The 15,000-nt window shown below is 43.3% G+C and overlaps 1 protein-coding gene across 1 annotated transcript in view; it reads left to right on the forward strand.

Annotated features, from left to right (window-relative positions):
* The window catches only part of LOC128688793 (nephrin), a gene marked incomplete at its 3' end in the record, with an annotated part of 745,578 nt that overhangs the window by 421,371 nt on the left and 309,207 nt on the right, over nucleotides 1-15,000 (forward strand). The window contains 1 exon segment of the mRNA XM_070085373.1: nucleotides 14,110-14,289. Within this exon segment, the coding sequence (XP_069941474.1) occupies nucleotides 14,110-14,289 (180 nt within the window).

Here is a 15,000-nt window from a genome sequence, read left to right on the forward strand (position 1 = left end):
CATAATCTATACCAGGAAAAATCCCAGGACTCGTTCCTAATCTGCATACAGAAATCACTCCCTACTAAAGCAAAAGACTTGACAGGAGGTGCAACATACCCCAGTGAAAATTAGGGGCGCCATTAGTGCACTAATGAAAAAAGTGTCCTGGGCCCAAGTCTGTTCAACAGCCTCCCACAATGCATAACGGGAATAACCAACAGGCCCCTGGCTGCCTTCAAGAGGGAGCTGGACAGATACATAGTCAGTGCCGGATCAGCCGGGCTGTGGCTTGTACGTTGGACTACGTGCGGCCAGCAGTAATAACCTAGTTGATCAGGCCCTGATCCACCGGGTGATCTGGTCATAGACCGGGCCGCGGGGGCGTTAATCCTCGCAATACCCTCCAGGTATGTAGACTCCACGAGGTCCCTGACCACGAGGTCCCTGACCACGAGGTCCCTGACCACGAGGTCCCTGACCACGGGGGCCTCACACACAAGTGTTGTATGTATAAATACTTTTTATTCCTTTTTCCTGTTTTTTTTTATATTTTCATGTATACAATACGTGGAAAACACTTGACGGCCTCATCCTAAATCTGCACTGTGTCATAACAACATACTGGAGCGAGAGACATTGGAGGAAGTGTAAAATATACCCAATGAAAAGCTGGGGAGCTGTGGGCACAATAACAGTACATTGTATCAACATCCGTGATCCCAAACTATTCACCATCTTACCAGAATGTACCAGAAACACTGCTGGGGCAAGTGTACCATTCTCCGAGAGGAAACTGGACATGCATCTTCACCAAGTGCCAGATCAACTGGGTTACGATAGATATGTGGGCTAGTGCTCCGCCAGCAGCAACAGCTTGGGTGACCAAGCCAGCACCAGTTAACCATGACTCAGGCTCTGGGAATAGATAAACTCAAAGATACAGGTACTTTTCCCGGGCTCCGGGGACGATGGACTGTTAGTAAACTAAGCATAGCTTTTATTTACGCATTTCTACGTTTAGTATTAATGGGTTTATTGGCGCTGTTTTTATTGGTGCATACCTTGAGGTTGTTTTTATTGAAACATCGTCCGAGTCATTTTCGGCATTTTTTCGTAGGAGTATTTTCATTGGGGTATATTTTTATTGGGACATATATTACTCAGATGTATTTTATTGGCGGATATTTCGAGGCATATTTTATCGAGGCATATTTTATCGAGGCATATTTTATCGAGGCATATTTTATCGAGGCATATTTTATCGAGGCATATTTTATCGAGGCATATTTTATAAAGTGCATATGACGTCTTACTTGAGATACGACTGGTGAATTAACGATTCATTAAAGGCATTAACTGACGGCTGGAAGACAAAATAGCGACGAGTAGCGTTATACAAAAAGAACAGTAATAGCAGAGGACGCCTTTGACAACATTTCGCGCATAAGTGTGCGTTTTCATACCTTTGAGCGAAACGTTGTGAATTATAGTTTACCAAGGCTAGAAGAGTCTTGGTATTGAAATTTTGTTAATTTCAGAGGCAAAGTTTAAGTCTGTAAAATGCATTTTATAGTTAAAGTTCATTTGTTCGTCACGGAGGGAAGTGTTGGGTCTGACGTTGTGGGTGGGGTGGGGAGGTGGGGTGATTTTGAGGAGGAGGGCCTAGTGGGTGGGAAGGGGTGAAGGAAGGGGGGGGGGGTTGGGATGTCTTGGTTGAGGTTGTATGCTTGTGACCTGTATCGACGGTTCTTCTCTCATGGCCCACCTTAAAGTCAGACTTCACTGGAAGCCTTTTTTCTACCATTAACCCGCAGGCCTACATGGCCGTCACAGCCTGACTGAAAGGTTACTGGTTTAGGTAGGTATCTAATGTCCTTTCTTTATCCAAGAAATTGGAATTGTCCTTTTGGATCACAGCTGGCGTGCAGCCAGCAGTAACAGCCTGGCTGATCAGGTCTTGATCCACCGGAAGGTCTGGTCTGGGACCCGGCCGCTGAGGCGTTGATACCCAGAAGTAACCTTCGCGCATCCTTTCCAAAGGACAGTGTGTTCCCTACGGGTTTAGCGTTCTCCTTTGCATATAATAAAAATAATGTCTTAAACGGGTGATATCCTTCAACCCATCCACATCCCAATAACACTTCTTTTTCAGCTTCCATTTGCGTATACTTGTACCGATACTCTGTAAATTAAAATCATGTGTCTTCCTTACTTCTAGGGTTGTAAGTTTAGTTTCGAATTTGTGTGTGTGTGTGTGTGTGTGTGTGTGTGTGTGTGTGTGTGTGTGTGTGTGTCGTGAGAGGAAATAGTTTGAAAGTACCAGAATGTAAAACAGGAAACCTACGAGGCACCACTAAGGTACTCTGTATGCTTAACACAGATAATGCGTTGGAGATAGGATCTTCTGCTAATATTTCCTCGGCACGATTTACACGTCTCTTTATTTGAAATTTTATGCATAAAAAAGCGTAAATGCCGCGCATACTGGACGTATTTGCAAGATGGCGCCTATAATCACCAATAAATAGCTATTATATGTGTTTAGCGCCACATAGGAAGATTCAGTCTTTTAAAAAGTCTAGCCTTAAATATAAGGGAAAATGCGAACAGACCACAGACACCCTCGACAGTTTTTTCTAGGAAGTATCGATCAGTAGGCCTGTAGGGCTTAAAAGTAGGACTGATGAGGTCGTCAACTAGGAGGCCTGATTTACAAATGGTGGTAGGGGGAATCTGGAGGGAAAAGTGGGGGTGACCAGCGCATACGATGAGCTTTATTTCCACTGTAGGATAAGCCTGGGTTAGGGGTCAGGTTAGGTTCGGGGGTAAAGCTGGATCTGGGGGTCAGGCTGGTTAAAGGAGGAAGGCCGGATCAGCGTGTGTCTGGACGTTGGGACTTACTGAAACATGGCGACTCGGTACCGTAGAGTTCAGAGTAAGTCACCTCTAGGTGACTACAAATAGAAAGCCCGTCTGTCTGGCGGTCAGAGACACATGATCAAGCTTCCACCACGTTTTGCGCTGAATAACTCACTTGGGTTTAGCGCTTAAAATAAATTACTATTATTGCAAACTGTTAATGGTTTTGTAGATTATGTTCAATAGTTATCTAATAAGGCCTCCTTGGTTGGATTAAGAAGCGCCGAGGAAAATAAAGGTACGTGTATATTGATATAGGTTATGTAGGTTAATTGTTCTGAAGACGAAAAGAAGATATTCACAATCCTTCCACAGTACAAGACACTGAACGGTTTCCAGTTTTCAATCATTTGGAAGGACGGTAGCGCCTCTTAAGCTAGGTAGAGAATGACACGTTTTTGTGTGGACAGGACAACGTTAATGAGTTTCTCAGGCTTGTGACCCTTATAGCCTACACGAGAGTCATGGCTGCTGATAAATACTTAATTTTGTTACATCTTACTCAAAATTTGCATAGGACAAGATTAGCCTTCATCAGGACTTGAATAAGCTCAGTCCTGAGTGGAAAGTCTGAAATAAAGTGTGTGTGTGTGTGTGTGTGTGTGTGTGTGTGTGTGTGTGTGTGTGTGTGTGTGTGTGTGTGTGTGTGTGCACTGAATGTTCATTATTCATCCGTTTATTAATTTCAACATTTGGAAAGCCCTGCATGTATTTCTAGATATCTGAGTGTTAATTTTCATCGCGCATGTGATTGTATATGCTACCACTGATTCTTTATTCCCCACTGATTGTATATTCCCCACTGTATTCGCTCGACTGGTTGTATACGCTCGACTGACTGTATACACTCTACTCATCGTAAACGCTGAATTACCTAAATGAAAGTGGTATCGTGCCTCCACCCTTCCTTACGCTGAATGTCCTCCACGGACGGAGGATCAGGCCTCCACCACTCCCTGCGGTGAATGACCCCCACGGACGGAGGATCGGGCCTCCACCACTCCCTACGGTGAATGACCCCCACGGACGGAGGATTGTGCCTCCACTCCCTGCGGTGAATGACTACACGGACGGAGGATCAGACCTCCATCACTCGCTACACTGAATGACACACATGGGTTTAACGCGTCTTAGAACAGAATATTTTTTAACTTACTGTAATATTACTGATAAATTGCGTTACATACTGAGCCAAAATACAGCAAATTACGTCTTGTTACAACTCACTATAGACTAATATTTTTCGCCCGTAGGGGATAATCAGGGAACGCATTCAGGAATGGGTAATTAGTAGGTTGGAGAAGCAGCTGGAGGAAGCACATGGGGCTAATTTACGAGGTGGCCTAATTATAGAAGGTCTCCGTGATATTGGAGAAACTGTCGCACCCTTGGTGAAGTGTTGCTGGTGTCTCGTTGCTGCTGCTGCTGGTACTGCTATTACTGGTGGTGCTGCTTCTGGTGCTGTTGGTAACCGATGGTGCTGGTGGTGATCCTGATCATGCTAGTGGTGATTTGTGGTGACTGTGGTGTTGGTGCTTACTATCACCAGTGGTGGTAGCAGTGGCGATTACTTGTGGTGCTTCGCCTAGTGATGGTGGTACTACTGGTCACTTGCGACTGTGCTGTTGGTGTTGCTAGTGACTTTGGTGATGATGCTAGTCACTGGTTGTTCTGCTGCTCCCTCGTGGTGCTGTTAGTGTTGCTGCTTCCTGAAACTACGTTACCTAAAGACGTTATCGCGGGTCACCGCCCCCTCGGCCTTAGGTTTCTTTCAGTTTCATTAGTGACTTTTTGCTCCCTCTTCCTCGTTTGAACGCAGCGTGACGCAATGTTTTCCATTTCTCTAACCATTATTTGTTTTCGTTCTTGAAAATGTATGAAGCTTTTGAGAAGTTCGGCGTTTATACGTCTCTGCCTGCAGAGGGAGCGCCTATCTCTAATTTGGTTTCTCTCTCTTTATTTCTTAACCCTTAAACTGTCCAAGCGTAGATCTGCGTTTTTTCAATATTTGAAAATATGTAAAAAAAGTAGATCTACTTTTGGAGCACTACGCATGTGAAAACAGATCTGTTTGGACAGTTTAAGGGTTAATGGTATGCATTTGGAACACACTTGTAGTGTTACTGAGCTTATACTCTCAACACACTGGTTCAGATCCATGTTACTCATACTATCTTCCCATCTTTTCTGAGTAAGACTGTGGTTTATTTGGTTGCAGTTAGTGTATTCACTGTCGAAAATTAGTTTTAACATACCCTCAAGAGTGTGTTCGGCTTCCCAAATCCAATGTGTAAAAAGATCTGAACGTCAGTTACTGTAAGTTATCAAAAACTGATATCATTATGTTTCGTACCAGATTCTCATTACTCATTAATACAGGGTAAATAGTATTTTCTTATTTGGTCGATTCCAATTTAAGCTGAAATTAAGGTTATGTTCTTCCATTTAGGTATCTTGAAATGGGAAAGCAGTGGTATGATTGAGACCAGATTTAAAAGGCTTTCAATGAAGTGATCTATTTCCAATAGCTGATCTGTAAACAGCTGTGAAGTTGTCTTTTGTTGTTTATATACGAGAATAATAAGTAAATTTTAAATTTTCGCAGCCAAAATTTCGACTAAACCATTTGTTGGTGCTGCTGTTAGTGCTGCTGGTAGTGCTGCTTCTGGTTGTGGTGACGCTGCTGGTCTTCGTAGCGGTGGTACTGCTGATCACTGTTGGTCCTCCTCCTGGTGTTAGTGTTATTGATGATGCTAGCCACCAGTTGCGTAGCTAGTGGTGGTAGTGATGCTGCTGCTGGTCATTGGTGGTGTTGATAATGCTGGTGATACTGCTGGTGATGCTGCTGGAACTGGTGGTGCTCCTGCCTTTGCTGGTGGTAATATCTGTGCTGATGCTGGGGGTGAAGGCGATGCTTGAGCTGTTGGTGATGGCTGTGCTCATGTTGGCACTAGTGGAGAAGGCAGTGCTCATGCTGGTGCTGGTGGTGAATGTGGTGCTGGTGGTGAATGTGGTACTCATGCTGGTGGGGAAGGCGGTGCTTCCGGTGGTGAAAGGGATGCTCCTGCTGGTGGTGCTTAACCTGGTGCTGGTGGTGATCTTGCTGGTGCTGCTCCTTGCTTTGATACCCCTGCTGGTGCCCATGTTACATTTCCGTTGCTACAACGGTACGATTTCTCCCGTTTCCTTCCTTGTTGCATATATATTTCCTGATATGCCAGCTCTTCCATAATATGGTGACCATTTTCCCTCATGGTACAGTTTATGGTGATGGAGGCCGGAGGTGGCGGGCGTCGGCGACACCTCATATATTCTTTGATGACCTCTCCTAGTGCTGGAGGCTGTTGATGCTGTTTTTTTATGCTGCTCCTGCTGTTATTGTTTTTGTTGTTACTGCTGTTGCCTTTGCTGCGGCTGTTGCTGCTCCTGCTATTGCTATGCTACTGATGCTGCTACTGTTGTTGCTGATATTGTTGCTCCTCCTGCTATTGCTTTTGTTTCTTCTGCTGCTGCTGTTGTTGATGCAAGTTTTGCTGCTCTTACTGTTGTTGCTGTTGCTATTTCTGATACTATTGTTGCTCTGATTTCCGATACTGCTGCTTCTGCCTTGACTGTTACATTGTTGCCACTGCCATTGTTGCTAATGGTAGCACTGTGTATGTTACTGCTGTTAATTACTGTTCCCCGAGGCAATAGCTCCTGTGGCTGCAACCAGTGTTGTCATTCCTCCTTTGTGATATTTTTGCAGCCTGTGTTGATTTAGTCTTCTGCTTCTTGTATTGTGTTTCATTCTGTATTGTGACTGATATTGATCCTGCTGTGTTGTGGTAGATACTGCTACTACCTGAAAGTGAGGATCTCACTTTCAAGGATCACAACAGTGCCACGATCGCACGTGCAAAGAAAATGATAGGATGGATAATGAGAACTTTCAAAACGAGAGATGCCAAGCCAATGATGATCCTTTTTAAATCACTTGTTCTCTCTAGGCTGGAATACTGCTGTACATGAACATCTCCATTCAAAGCAGGTGAAATCGCAGATCTAGAGAGTGTACAGAGATCCTTTACTGCACGTATGTTCTGTCAAGCACCTTAACTACTGGGAACGCTTGGAAGCACTTGACTTGTACTCGTTGGAACGCAGGAGGGAGAGATATATCATAATCTGCACTTGGAAAATCTTGGAAGGAATGGTCCCAAATCTGCACACAGAAATCACTCCCTACTAAAGTAAAAGACTGGGCAGGCGATGCAAAATGCCCCCAATAAAAAGTAGGGGCGCCATTGGTACACTAAGGGAAAACACCATAAGTGTCCAGGGCTCAAAACTGTTCAACAGCCTCCCATCAAGCATTAGGGGAATTGCCAATAAACCCCTGGCTGCCTTCAAGAGAGAGCTGGACAGATACCTAAAGTCAGTGCCGGATCAGCCGGGCTGTGGCTCGTACGTTGGACTGCGTGCGGCCAGCAGTAACAGCCTAGTTGATCAGGCCCTAATCCATCGGGAGGCCTGGTCATGGACCGGGCCGCGGGGGCGTTGATCTCCGGAATAACCTCCAGGTAACCTCCAGGTACCTGTGTTGTGATTTATACTGTTGATACCTGTTGTAATTCATACTGCTGCTACTGGTACCCGTGTTATGATTAATATTGCTACCAGTGTTGTGGCTTATACTGTTGCTACCAGTGTTGTGGCTTATACTGTTGCTACCAGTGTTGTGGCTTATACTGTTGCTGGCTCTGTTGTGACTCGTACTGCTGCCACCTGTGTTCAGTCATTCTACTGCAAATAACAAAAAAAGGCACAATACCGTGACTGGAACGATGCACAAATAACCCGCACATAGCAGAGAAGAGCTTACGACGACGTTTCGGTCCGACTTGGACCATTTACAAAGTCACACTAACGAGAAGTAGAGCAGCACGGGTATGTTTAGGCAGGAAGAGGTAGTGGTGGTGGTGGTAGTAGTAGTAGTAGTAGTAGTAGTAGTGGTGGTGGTGGTGGTAGTAGTAGTAGTAGCAGTGATAGTGGTAGTAGTAGTAGTAGTGGGGAATAAGGAGGACGAGCCAGCCAAATACAAAGAAAGGGGAGCACTGTGAGGGAGCTAGGTGCCCACAGAGGGAGAGCAAGTACACAGAGGTGGGGAAGAAGGGGAAGTGATGAAATAAATAATGAAGGAACAGAAACACGAGACAGAAGAAAGACAACCCAGAGGAGAAAAAGGGAAAGAGGAAAGGGGAAGAGGGAGAAGAAGAAAAAAAGGAGGAATCAGGTTAAGTCACGGGTGTTCTGAAGTTTGGAGCATTTTACAATGTAGTGGGAGAGGAAGGCATCTACAGAGACGAAGCCAGGACTAAGATTCATGGAAGGAAAGTTGTGTATTAGAGAGGATTCAACTAGACGGCGACTGTTAAGGTTGGAAGTAGGGAAGACAGTTTTAGCAGAAGACCAGTCAATAGGATGGCTATGATCTCTGACGTGACAGAAAAGAGCATTGTTAGTGTCGACAAGCCTAACACTATTTTTGTGCTCCCTAAGTCTGTCAGAAAGAGATCGACCAGTTTCTCCAAAGTATTGAAGAGGACAGTAGGAGCAAGAAATAGAGTAGACACCAGGAACATCTGTAGAGGGAGGAGAGGTATGAACGAGATTAGTGCGAAGAGTGTTAGTCTGGCGGAAAGTAAGCTTGATGTCTAAGGGACGGAGAGAATTGTTGAGATTAGAAAGACCGGAAATGTAGGGAAGGCAGAGGACAGAAGAATTCCCAGGAGTAGAGAGTTTTGAAGAGAAGAAATTACGTTTAGCACGTGAGAGGGCAGAGTCTATGAAATGGGAAGGGTAGCCAAGACGGGAAAACGAATTATGAAGAGTGGAAATTTCTGCTGGAAGGAACTGAGGATCACAGATGCGGAGGGCACGGAGAAAGAGGGAGATAAGAACACTTTTCTTGACAGGGGAAGCATGATAGGAAAATTAGTGAATGTACATGCCACTGTGCATAGGTTTGCGGTAAACGGAAAAGGAAAAACCTGTATCTGAGCGGTTGACATGGACATCAAGGAAAGGAAGCAAGGAATTAGATTCCCATTCGGCTTTAAACTTAATGGAAGGGGCAAGATTGTTAAGGGCTTCAAGAAAAGGTTGGAAGAGACTGGAGTCATGAGGCCACAGAGCAAAGATGTCATCAACATAGCGAAGCCAGAGTGAAGGGCGCACATCGATGGTAGGAAGAACAGTCTCGAAGTATTCCATGTAAAGATTAGCAAGGACAGGAGAGAGAGGAGAGCCCATAACCACACCGAAGGTTTGAGAATAATATTTCCCTTGGAAGGAAAAGGAATTAGAGTCCACACAGAGGCGGATAAGATCAAGAAAGACATCAATAGGTATAGGGAGATGTAGAAACCCTTCATTGGCCTTCTCTCTAAGGAAATCAAGGACATCATCAAGAGGGACGTTGATGATGTCCTTGTGTTAAGAACATAAGAACACAAGAACGAAGGAACACTGCAGAAGGCCTACTGGCCCATGTGAGGCAGGTCTAAGTCTCCTACCGGCTTAAGCCAATGCACCCAACCTAGTCAGGTCAGGTCACATTCACTTAAGGGAGGAACACGGCAACCGACCTGGTAGCACAAGCTATCAGGTCCAACTCACACCCACCCACATCCACTCATGTATTTATCCAACCTATTTTTAAAGCTACACAACGTTCTGGCCTCTATAACTGTATTCGGGAGTTTGTTCCACTCATCCACAACTCTATTACCAAACCAGTACTTTCCTATATCCTTCCTGAATCTGAATTTTTCCAACTTAAAACCGTTGCTGCGAGTCCTGTCTAGGCTATCTGTACTGCTGTTTCAACGTAATTAGCTGAAGTTACTCCAATTGCTGCCAGTACACTGTTGTGTACTTCTTCATAAGATGAGTCTGAGCCAAGTTGATTCCCATATAATTAGTGTCAGAAGTAAGTTAATGTCAGTAAACTAGTGCCCGAGCAACAGTAAACAATGTTACTGTCTATAAACTCTTGTCAGAACAACTGTAAATGTTTGTTAATTTGTAAACTTATGTCAGAGCTATAATAAACTCTGTTTATGCTAAGGATACGTGACAGCGATTTGATGTTTTTATGGTTACCCGAAGCTTGGAAGTTACGCGAAGACGGTACTGGGGGTCACCGCCTTCACGGGTCGGTCCCATATTGGGCCCCCTGGTTGATGGCCCGATTAACTAGGCTTATGGTGTTAGCCGCACGCAATCCAACGTAGGCACCACAGCCAAGCTGATCAGGAGTTAACTCGGGAAATTTACTCCTTTTCTCTTGAAAATCGCTAAGGGCCGGTTAATAGTTGCTGCGATTAATGAAGGAAGGGTGTTTTAAAGTCTTGGTCCCTTTATGCTTATTTAGTTGTCGCACAATACTCAATGCACCTCTGCTTTTCATATGAGGCATTTTCACCATTCGCCGAACCTCTCGCTCTTGTGGAGAGTCATCTCGGTGTACAGATTTGGGACTACGTATTTCCTTCAGGATTTTCTACAACTAAATTGTGATGTACGCTATTTGCCTATATTCCAGGAAGCCCAGTTCTCGGTACTTCAAGCATTGTCAGTAACTTAGGTGCTTGACATAATGCAAGAAATGAAGGTTCTCTATACTTGCTCCAGTTCGACGATTTCTCTTGCCTTATTAAAAGAGGTTGTTAGTCTGCAGCAATATTTCCATCAAGAAAGAAATTGAATTCTGAGTATCATCAGTGGCTTTTCATCTCCTCCTTTGTAAGTTTCAGTTATCCAGAATATCTTGCTTTTCTGATAGCATTACTATTTCGAAAATTAAGCGTACAATCTTCAGATATTTTCGTAAGTCCCTCGAACTCCTCTTGCAGGCTATTAAGTGGAGACCTGGATACCTTGAGGGACGACCCGGTCGCAGACAAGGTCTTTAGGATCAAGGCCTGATCAGCCAGGCTGTTACTGCTGGCCGCACGCAATCCAACGTACGAACCATTGCTCAGCTGGCTAGGCACTGATTTGAGGAATTTGTTCAGTTCCCTCTTGAAGTCTACCAGAAGCTTGTTCTTAATTTCCGTATGCACGGAGGAAGAGTGTTGAAGACTCGGGGACATCTGACACATCGAGTTCTCTCTTAATGCGTTCGTCGCGCCCATTCTTTTTAATAAAGGTACTTACATAGTCTGCCAAGTCTGTCATATGGTCCCTCTAGGATTTTCCAGGTGTAGATTATGTACCTTTTTCGTCTACTTTCCAAAAAATACAGTTGAAGGCACTTCAAGCGGTCCCAGTAGTTCGGATGGCTGATTTAGTGTATACGAGTAGCTAAGGTTCTCGGTACGTTTTCCAGCTCAGCAGCCTCACCTACCTTGAAGGTTGCCGTCAATATACAGTTGTATTCCAGCCTGGAGAGAACAAGTGACTTTAAAGAGTTTTATCATTGTCTCAACATCTCGTCTTGGAAATTTAGTTATCCAGTCTAGCTTCTTCCTTGCGGTAGCAATGACAACATTACTGTGGTCCTTGAATATAAGATTTTAAGACATTATTCATCCCAAGTCTCACACACACGGGGCTTTCCTCCTGTTGAATGATTTTGGTTAGTCTTTATTCCCTCCGTTCTGCCATCAGAGTAATTGAAACTTGTCCCTGAAGACTTTTTTTTTATATTGCTTGAATATTCGTTGCATTGAACGGATGCCACTCTCAACAGAGATTCTGGTGTCATGAGCAAAGGATGTTACGATGCTATGGTTTAAGTCCTTGTCAGTGTACAATATAAAAATGAGAAACACAAGTGGGGAGTTGTGTATTCTGTTCCGGATATTAATAATTCCCGTTTTCTCTAAGTAAGTTACTGATATTTTTTTCTGAACAAGTTTTCTGTAACTCACTACTGTAGAGGACCTGGTTTTATCATTTCGAGACTTGCTGTATCCTTAATGAATGCCATTCTCATATTTATTCTATTTTAGTGTACAGACTGTGATACGTATGACTAAAATTTAATGAACACTTGTCAGTGTTCATTAATAGTCCTCATCGAATCAGAAACTCGGGAGATTGATCTCAGCAGAAGAGGATCCCAGAAGGGGGTCGAAATATACAGATCAACCGTCAATCTCCTGAGTTTGTCTCCATGTGGGTTATTATCAAACTGTGACATAGTACTATGACTTAGGTCTCTGTTTACGTCGGATATTACAATGAGAATTAGGGCGAGTACTGCGCTTTAAAGAACAGAGCTTGTCAAAGTGGTAGTATTTTATTTTGTTGACTACTACTATCTGCGTTCGCTTTGTAAGAATAATAAAAATTTATCTGCCCATGTTTCTACTTATTGTATTTTGTTCGGCCACCAGTGTATTCACGACCATGTCGTAATGGTCCAGCAACTGAGGGAGACTGGAAGGTTTTGATAATATAGATGTCAATGCTGTCGGTCTGTATTTTTGTGTTATTGTTTTTCAGCGATCTTTGTGAAGCAAGACCTTATTTATTGTTTTAAATGACTATGGGATGTCTTAGGTGTCTGATTAATGGCTCATTGAACAGAGTCACGTTGTGACATAAGCATTTCGCTTATTTCTTTGCTGTCATCAGTGTAGTTTCTATCTACTTGAAGCAAGAGACCAATTCTGGATGAGGTTTTTGTCTTGGGTTTCGCGTATGAAAACAAGCGTATGTTGGAGCCCTTGTATTATTATTATTATTATTTTGTTCCCTCTGTCTCCCCTAGACTCTGTATGATGCTTTCAATTTTAGCTCATTGTTTTTCCCATCTCTTACCAGTAGACATCATATCTTTTTTATTTGTCTCCATTTATCATAAGTACTCTTGACACTGTGTAGAGTGAGTGCTTCGAATATCTATTCCTCTAGCGCGTCCCACTTGAGACGAAAGAAAATATTTCCTATCGTTCCTTCATCTTTGCCTAAGTCCCCATGTTCTCTCCCATCTTGTCTAGAACTGACTGTGTGTATCCATACTGTTTAGTCCACTGCCATGAGTATGCCTCATCGGACTCTGTCTGTCTCTTGTAGTCAATCCGGCCTCAGTTCTCATGCCAGTCTCTTTTTCAACCTCTTGTCGAGTTTCAGTGAGTGAGAGAGAGAGTAAATGTATGAGAATAATTGGAGTGAGAGAAAATTAATAAAAGAACTAAAAGGTAAATAATTAAATGAGTAATTGTGAAAATGGCTGACATAACGAAAAATCCCTACAGGTTTGGTTCTTTTTCATAATTAATAATATGTAATCAGATTCATTATTTACAGAACTGGACTCTTCTAATTCTTTAGTTGAAATTTGTCCCAAATTACCATCTCTCTCTGGAAGTTTTCAACATTAAATCTTACAAATGAGTTGAATTGAGTTTTAAATTTTTTAAGTGCATCTCGGAGAAAAAAAAATAATACTTGTTTTAACATTGTTGAATTAGTTGATGAAGATAAGTATTGCTTGAATGTATCAAAGATGGTGTTTGTTGTTTGTTAGTTTTAATCACCACCACGCATCATCAACACCACCATCATCACCACCACCACATATCATCACTACCACCACCATCACCACAACCACGTATCATCACCATCACCACAACCACGTATCATCACCACCATCACCACAACCACGTATCATCACCACCATCACCACAACCACGTATCATCACCATCACCACCACGTATCATCACGCATAGTCATCACTACCACGCATCACCATCACGCATCACTACCATCATGCATCACCACCCATCACCTCTACCACCAAGCATCACCACTGTCATGTATCACCCCCACCAAAACCACGCATCACCACTACTACCACCACTACCACCACCCCAACACCACCACCCCAACACCACCACCCCAACACCACCACCCCACACACACACACACCACCCAATCAAGCACCAATCTCCCGAACCCCCTCAACCATCCACCACCACTACCACTGCCACCAGCTCCACCAAAGCCATACCCTACCAAGCGCCACCTACTCTCCACCAAGAACCACACCTAGCACCACCACCTCCCCACCATCCCTAGAAGAAACGCCCACATACCACTACCCCAACTATGCTCTAGTCACACCAACCAATCAAACCAACCAGCTAACCAAATCGACTAACAAACCGTACACTACTATGTACCTAACCCAGGACTCCCTTCCCCTTCTCCAGGTTTCAACCGATCCATCCCTGGCTACCCTCGCTACGAGATGGTGGGAGACGGTGTGGGAGGGGAACACCATCTACGTATCCACAACACCACCTTGGCCGACGATGCTGATTATCAGTGCCAGGTTGGCCCTGCTGATGGACACCCGCCCATCAGGGGCACTGGCCATCTCACCGTCTTGTGTAAGTACTCCATTTTGATCGAAATTTGGGTCATTTTTCTCTGTTTCGTCGATGAATGAGTATTTTTTGTCAAATTATCATCATTTCTTCTTTCTTTCTTTTCCCTTTTTTGTAATTTTTTTTCCTTCTTTTTCTTTTTTCATATTTTCTTTTTCTTTTTCATTTTTCTTTTCTCATTTTTATTTTTTCTTCCATTTTCTTTTCTTTTCATTTGTCCTCTTTTTCTTTCTTTTCCTTTTTTCTTTTTCCTTTCTCTTCTAGCCGTTGGAACTTAAGTATTTCTTTTAATGTTTTGTTTCTTCTTCTTAATCTTCATTTTTTAAGCTTTTCAAGATTACTGTCTTATTCTTTATGAGTTACCTAAGGTTCTCTTAATTTCTCTTAATTGCTTCTATAAAGTTCACTTCATCTTTGTAAAGGGAATAAAATGTGTGTGTCGATCACATTAAATGGAATTTTGTTTATTGATGTGGTTAGTAGTACTTTCTTATATTAATAGTTTCATGATGCCATTGGCTTTAAAAACGGTCATCATTAAAAATAACCGGCTCATCAGTAAAGGTGCCCAGGTCATCAATGCGGACAAACCAGGTCATCAAAAGAGGTGCCCCAGGTCATTAACAGAGGCACTCAAGTTGTCAGAAAAGATTCTTTGGGCTTGGTTATATTCAGATCATCAGTATAGATACCCAGATCAACAATAAAGATACT

The sequence above is a fragment of the Cherax quadricarinatus genome, chromosome 16, assembly GCF_038502225.1.
Source record: "Cherax quadricarinatus isolate ZL_2023a chromosome 16, ASM3850222v1, whole genome shotgun sequence".
In the NCBI taxonomy this organism is placed as follows: domain Eukaryota; kingdom Metazoa; phylum Arthropoda; class Malacostraca; order Decapoda; family Parastacidae; genus Cherax; species Cherax quadricarinatus.